The 7,553-nt window shown below is 40.1% G+C and overlaps 1 protein-coding gene across 3 annotated transcripts in view; it reads right to left on the bottom strand.

Moving 5' to 3' along the window:
* Positions 1-7,553, bottom strand: part of WDR19 (WD repeat domain 19) — a 119,434-nt gene that overhangs the window by 53,286 nt on the left and 58,595 nt on the right. For all 3 annotated transcript variants that reach the window (XM_019526098.1, XM_019526096.1, XM_019526097.1), the window contains exons 11-16: positions 5,785-5,957; positions 5,561-5,675; positions 4,174-4,280; positions 3,561-3,683; positions 2,022-2,171; positions 1,132-1,279 (exon numbers count right to left, since the gene is read on the bottom strand). In XM_019526098.1, coding sequence (XP_019381643.1) covers positions 1,132-1,279; positions 2,022-2,171; positions 3,561-3,683; positions 4,174-4,280; positions 5,561-5,675; positions 5,785-5,957 — 816 coding nt within the window. The remainder of the gene's footprint in view (positions 1-1,131; positions 1,280-2,021; positions 2,172-3,560; positions 3,684-4,173; positions 4,281-5,560; positions 5,676-5,784; positions 5,958-7,553) is intronic.

Raw genomic sequence — 7,553 nt, 5'->3', positions numbered from 1 at the left:
GGGATGGTTTTTAGTCAGGGATGATCCTGCTTTGAGTAGGGGCCCAACTAGATGACCTTGTGAGGTCCCTTTCAGTCCTATTCTTTTGTGACTATGAGCCAAAAAAAATTTCTATGTATTCTCTTCTTTGTGGTTTTGTTTATGATTTATTCATACATGTGTGTACATATGGGCATTAGTACAGGTATATTTAGCATTTTTGAAGACATAAGAAGCAGCTTGGAATGGAGGATACTTCAGAATAAAGACAATAGATATAATTACATATACTTCTTCCTGATTTGCAATAAAATGCTCAAATAAATAGCTTCAACATGAGCTGGTGGCACCCACATATGTTTATTTGTCTGAATATGGAAAACAATGCAACTGGGAGTGTGTAGACCAAAGACTAAAATAGGAAACAGGCAGATGAAGACTGAAATGTCTTGGTGGAGTTGCGCAGGAAAACCTACACAGCAATTGCCTTCTATATGGCTAGTTACATTTACCAATAGTAATCCTTACTGTTCATTTCTATATGTACCCAAGTCAAGCGACTGTGTGTGTCTACATGAGACATTTACTGCAGAGTTGCCCAATTAGGTCCGTAGTAAACATCCCAGCATCTAAACATGTAGTATTATTAGGATGGCAAAAACTAATGAACACTGCTGTAGGTTAGTAGTTATAAAAACACAAGTACTATCCTATAGCAGAGTTTTTTACTCTGTAGCAACACGTGTAGATGCTGATAGGGCTGGCTGAGGCATGAAGGTGCTTCAGTGTGGAGGCTGCCTGTCAGCTAGCCTCACGCTGAACTACCCTCAAGCCCCGGCCAGCTCCTCCGGAGCACACTGAGCATCTTGGGATGGCAGACTGACCCCCACAAGCTTCCTGCCAGCTGGGGCTGCTCTGACCTAGCTCAGTGTGCTGTGGTCCCTGGCCCAAGTTCAAATGCGGCACCCAGGATCAATAAATTCTGGAACGATATGTGCCAAAGTTTATTGTTGAATGTTTAATTGCATGTGTAGATATGCCCAGTATGAATTAAATGGCAACGCTGAACATTATTGAAGAACCAGACATATTCTACATTTCAATTTACTATGAAATGTCAAATGGCTCACAGAATTAAAATATTTACAGTACCTTGTATAGTATCCTTATGAAAAACGTAAGTATACACTTTATCATCATCATAAGCAGCAAATACACCTTTATCTGTTGGCCAGTTTTCCCAGAGGACACCTTTAATAGTTGGTGCAAAATTTGGAATTTCATACACACCATCATTTACCTACAAAAAATAATAATATGAAATTATTTAAGAAACAGAAGGTGCATGTGACACACTGAATATTGCAATAGACTTACCACCTATCTCCAAAAAAATGTAATAAGAATAGAGTAGTTGACTGATGGGTGATAAAAATTACAAAAAAAGTGACAAATTTTCTTATGAGAAGCTGTGAATTGTAGAACAATTTAGAGAAGAGATAACTTGTGAAAACAGAATATTGAGAGGAAAACTGGATTCTCTTTTTTACTTTTCTTACAAGAGGAAAACAAGGGATCATGCAATTACATGGAAAGGTACAACATTTAAAACTGATACAAGAACATCCATTTTTTTAAAAAGTACATAACACAAAGGAGTGCCAAGGAATATAATAGGATTAAAGCACTAGATAATAACAAGGCTAATGGAAAAAATCTAGAGTTACTTTAGGAAGAATAAAACAATGTTAAGATATATAAAGTGTATAGCTCAATTACCAAATGCCTGGGATTAAGAAGAAATTTCCCGCATGGGCAGTCTACTCCATAATTATGTATTTTTGAACTTCCACTGAAAATTTTTCATACTTGCTACTACTGGAGACTGAACACTAGGTCATTAAAAAAATTGGTTTGATCCAATATGATGATTCAACCAACTAATAAATATTTATTCGGATAAAACACACTGTACAGGAGAACAGTTGACAGTGAACTCTGCTTGTAAATATAAACGCCTAGGATGCCCTGAATTGACTTACTGGGCAATAGACAAAGCCGTCACCTTTGTCATCAGTGAAAACCAATCTGGTTCCATTCGGGTCTGGAAAGATTTTTCTCACACTGACAGTATGCCGATATTCATTCACATACTTCCAGTCTTCAATGTAGAAATAATGAATAACACCAGTCTAATAATAAATAATAGAATAATCATAATAGTGGTTATAAATGAGTTACTGGACTATACATTCTCTGAGTGACCAATTTTGATGGAATGACTCTGTCACCCCTACTTCAATTTGTCCATTCCTTGGGTGCTGAGCATGGGGAATGTTGAAAGAAGATTATAATTTTTTATAACCTTCTTTTCCCTATTGGCAGCTATTCTGAGACAAGGCAAGAGAAGCACGAGCCTTTTCCCTGTAAGCATGTTCCTCACTGCAAAAAGGCAAAAATACTTTTTAATGCATTTTAGTAGAGCAAAGGAGCAGAACAGACTTTGTTTGTCTTCTGCTGAGCACTATCTGGAGCTACTTCTATGCACGAAGCACTATAAAAGTACTTCAAAATTTAGAAAAACCTAACACTTGGCATTTTTACCAAACTGATTAAAACCTTGTCCAGGAGCAGCATATGAGTACACAGTAAATTTTAAGAGGGAAAAGTTTCCCCATCTCAGTGTTCTGAAAGAAAAGTTTGCTGCATCCTTTGCAGTTCTGTAAACAGGGAAAACTGACTGTTTCTTTTGTGAGAGGAAATTACTCTGCATCTCAAGCTGACAATTCATCTCTGCATTTACAAAGCAGAGACATCTTTTAAAAATGTGTATAAATGAATGAATTGGTTATTTGTGATTCAGTGCATTTAAATAAATGCTATATTTTAACATGAGAAAATATTTTGGTGATCTTTTAAATTCATTTTATGTAGAGATTCTTTTAAATATACAAAATCACTAATTGTAAAACTATTACACATCCAATTGTTCAGCTGTGAATTCAGAACCCTAAAATCAGGAGTTGGCAACCCATGGGCTATAGGCCAAATCAGGATCATGGACATGGGCTTTCAGCAGCATTTCGTGCTGGGGTTGTGTGGGGGTTCTAGCCTAGGCTGGGTAAAAGCTCTGGCTGCCGGCAGCTTTCCCTTGCTGCTGCAGGGAAAAGTGCTAGTGGTGCCTTGGTCCTAGTGCCCAACCACTTGCCTCTGACCCCAACTAGGTCAATCCCCACCACAGCCTTAAAAGGTTGTTTACTGCTGCCTTAAATCTTTAGTAGCACCTCAGAAAAAAAGGGATAAATACCCAAGACTTTACTTAAAATGCTTACTTTGGATACAAATTTAAATGATTACACATCACTGTAATCTGCCAGTACTACTTTATTTCATGTAGGTATAAATAATGAAGGAAGTTGGCTGTAATTTTGTCCCCATTTGCTTAAACACGGTTAAACAGAATGTTTTCGGGGAGACTGCATATCAGAGCCTTACAAATTATGTCTATGATATAATGAACAAGTAAATCGAACAAGAAACTTATTGCATTAAAGAAGATATGAAACAGGAAACACACTTACATCTGTACCATAAATGAGAAAATCACCAGTTAAAGCATGACACAAGATTCGACATTTATCTTCAACTGCTGGGAAGAGTCGAGTCTCTCGCTCTTCTTGGGCATCCAAACCTTCACCTTCTATCTAAAGCATAAGGAGTAAAGGAAGCTGAACTGCACCATGCTTAATGAGATATTAATAGGTTTTGCTTAATGAGATATTAATAGGTTTTGTCTGTACAAAACTGACAGTGAATAAGATGAAACACTGGTTGCTACACGTAGCTCAGAATTGCCCTTTCACATATATTACTTACAAACCACTCCCCATTCCCCGCAAGTTCCCACAAGAGCATATACACCCAGCTTGTTGAATAGCCAAGAACAAAGAATTTTATTCTCAGTGACTGCTACTTGAATACAGAATGTATATTTTTTAAAAGTTCCCAGAAATTCAACTGTTTTCATGTTTTCTACTAAAGCTCTCTTTGGCTTCTGCCAACTGCATCTACTCAGCACCTAGCTTCTACTCTTATTCAAGATTATTATTATTTGACTTATTCAATTTCTTCCTCACTCTGCTACTACCTGAGTTCAGCTGAATTCTTGTATCTCAAAACCTTCAGTGTACTTACCATATGCAACTGGACTTTACCCTCAAAAAGTGCAGCAGCATAGTCAGAATTAAGACTCATACTGGCTACTGTCCCCAGGTACTCCATGTCTTTAAGTTTTTTTACACCTACCAAATTTAAGGAGGAAAAAGAGAGAGTTACCTATGTTCTTGTGTCTTTACTAGCCATCTGTATAACATATAATTGTCTAAAATGGTATGAGTCAGTACACACAGAAGGTGAGAAGGGGCTCCCTGCAGTAATGAGAGGTTATGAAGAAGTATTTTCGCCCTTAAGACTGCAAAGGATTACAGCAGGGGTGCTCAACCTCCAGCTCAGGGGTCCAAATGTGGCCAGCCAAACCACTGCATGTGGCCTATGTGCCTCCCTATAGATTCAGAAGTTTGGTAGCAGGGAAGTACTGGCCGCTTTTCCTGCTGCCAAATTCCCATGCCCCTTCTCCCAGCACAGCCAGATCGGGACCAAATCATGCCCCTTTCTCTCTGCTGCTGGGCAGGGGCTGGGCCACACCCCTTTCCCCAGGGGGCTGGGCCACACCTTCTTCCCCCTGCAGGGCTGGATTACCCCCTTCCCTCCATATGGATTGGTTGGGGCTGGGCCATACCCTCTTCCCCCTGCAGGGCTGGACCACCCCCTTCCCTCCACGGGGCTGGATTGGGGTTACGCCACACCCCTCTGCCAGCCCCCTCCACACAGCCAGGTAGGGCCTTGCCATATCAGCCCCAGGAGCTGAATCAAGCTGACTAAGCGAAAAGGTTGAGCACCCTGAGATTAGAGTTATCTCCTTCCAAGCAAAATCTCACTTGTTAATTTGACTAATGCTGGATTTTTTCCCATTTTTTGAGTAATTTTATTGACAAAAATTTCTAAATTGAGATGCATGGACACTTATAGCCACTACCTAAAAACAGGGGTAGCAGAATCTTCTCTATTCTCTCATAAATTATATTCTACATCTCTAGAGAACTGAGAGTAATTTAGTCATTAGTACTAATACATCTCTGGTAAAAATATCAGTATAGAATGGGGCTACTGACTAATGTCACAGAAGCAAAAAAAAAATCCTTCAGTTGGTAATAATTTGCAGTCAACAGCACAGGCTGGGTTTGATCTGATCATGACCCAAATAAAGAGGGCTTCCTATCTCATAACTAACCACTTAAACTGAATTTCTTTTTTGGCTGCTTCTACAATGCTTTGGTGCCAGGAGATTCAAGTATTGGAAATCCAATGTCCGCTCCTATATTTTGGTGTCCTGTTGACAGTTCCAGTGTTTGTTATTGATGATTACAATATTTAAACCCCACACCAGTTTTATAAAATAGCCATGTATTTAGCACATAGTGATGATGCTACTCCAAAATAAGAGAACTAAAGTTATACTTACTATCTTCTGCAAGTGAATAAAACCAAGCCCGATTGTTCATTCCAACTGCCAAATGACAGAGGCCGACAGCCACAAAGTTTGGCTCCACTTCAACAGAAACTGTGATTGGTAGCTCCTGCGTAAAATATTATAATAATATTCCTCATTTGTTATGTTATAATATTGCACTACTTATTTTTTTAGCTTTATTTAGATGCAATTTTTAAACAACTAGACTAGCGCACCTTTTCTACATGATTGGCTACAGTAACTTCAAGAAGAGAAGTGAGGTATGCAATCCGTGTGCTGTAAGAATCTCCCAGGATCGGAAGTTTTGTCAAGAAGACATGGAGGGATCCTCTTTGTGTAGACACTGCCAGCAACTGCCCATCATCTGTCCATGCCAGTTGATCTAGACCTAAAACATTGAAGAGCTTTTACAAAAATGTTTCTTGATTGTTACTGAAATCAAGAAAAAACTGTACTGTTTTAGACTGCAGTAGCATCAGAATTTGATAAGCCAATAAACATTTTTCCACATCCTTTTATTTAAGTAATTCATTAGTGAATATCAGAATGATGATAACAATACAAGTGATATTAGAATGATGATAACAATGCAAGTAATACAAATATTAGTATTTGTTTCATGGTAAATAGCACAACTCCACAATAAATGAATTAAACATTGAAACAAGACATAACAATGCCCAGCACCTGCTACTCCAGAGATACAGTCTTATCCTCAGTGCTGTGAAAGCCACATACACACACACTGCAAGTCAGGATGAGAACAGATTTGATATCTGCTCTTACCACAAGAACAAGCCACTCAAAAGCAAAACAAAGAACATAAAAATATGAATAAAATAAAATAAACATATTAACTTAATAATCTGAATACACTACAAATTCAGAAACAGCTCATAACATTGCCAAGCTGCTGGCATGGCTGTCTGAGCTCTCATGGTGCTCCGGACAGGTCCCCAAGGACTGGAAAAAGGCCAGCGTGGTGCCCATTTTTAAGAAGGGGAGAAGGGAGGAGCCAGGTAACTTTAGGCCAGTCAGTCTTACCTCTATCCCTGGGAAAATACTAGAAAAAATCATCAAAGAGCATATTTGTGAAAGTCCAGCAGGGGAAACGATGCTGAAAGGAAACCAGCACGGGTTCGTCACAGGTAGATCCTGCCTGACAAACCTTATAGCCTTTTATGACCAGGTCACACACTGCCTTGACACAGGAGTGGAGGCCAATGTCATCTACCTGGATTTTAGGAAGGCCTTCAACAGTTTCACAACCTATTCTTATAGAGCAGCTAACAGGCTCTGGAGTGGATGCCCACAGTCAGGTGGGTGGCTAACTGGCTTAGGGACTGCACCCAGAGAATGGTGGTTGACGGGTCATTCTCGGCCTGGAAGGAGGTGGGCAGTGGGGTCCTGCAGGGTTCGGTCCTTGGACCAGTGTTATTTAATATCTTCATCAGTGATTTGGATGAGGGTGTAGTGAGCACCCTCTCCAAGTTCGTGGATGATACCAAATTATGGGGCAAAGTACATTCACCAGAGGGCAGGGAGCAGTTACAGGCTGACCTGGACAGGTTAGATCAGTGGGTGGAACGTAATAGGATGCAATTCAACAAAGATAAATGTAAGGTACTCCACCTAGGAAGGAGGAATCCCCAGCACACCTATCGGTTGGGGGAAGTCCTCCTCAGCAGCTCAGAAACTGAGAGAGATCTTGGACTCAGAGTTGACTCCAAGATGAACATAAGCCGGCACAGTAACGAGGCCATTAACAAAGCCAATTGCACCTTGTCACGTATTAGCAGATGCATGACCAACAGATCGAGGGAGGTGATGCTCCCCCTCTATGCGGTATTGGTCAGGCCACAGTTGGAGTACTGTGTCCAGTTTTGGGCACCGTACTTCAAGAGGGACACAGAGGATCTGGAGAGGGTTCAGAAGAGGGCAACCTGCATTATTAGTGGTCTCCATGAAAGACCCTACAAGGAGC

This window comes from Gavialis gangeticus, unplaced genomic scaffold (assembly GCF_001723915.1).
Source record: "Gavialis gangeticus isolate Ggan-Ray unplaced genomic scaffold, GavGan_comp1, whole genome shotgun sequence".
Taxonomy (NCBI): domain Eukaryota; kingdom Metazoa; phylum Chordata; order Crocodylia; family Gavialidae; genus Gavialis; species Gavialis gangeticus.
This window is presented reverse-complemented; position numbering and strand designations above follow the sequence as displayed.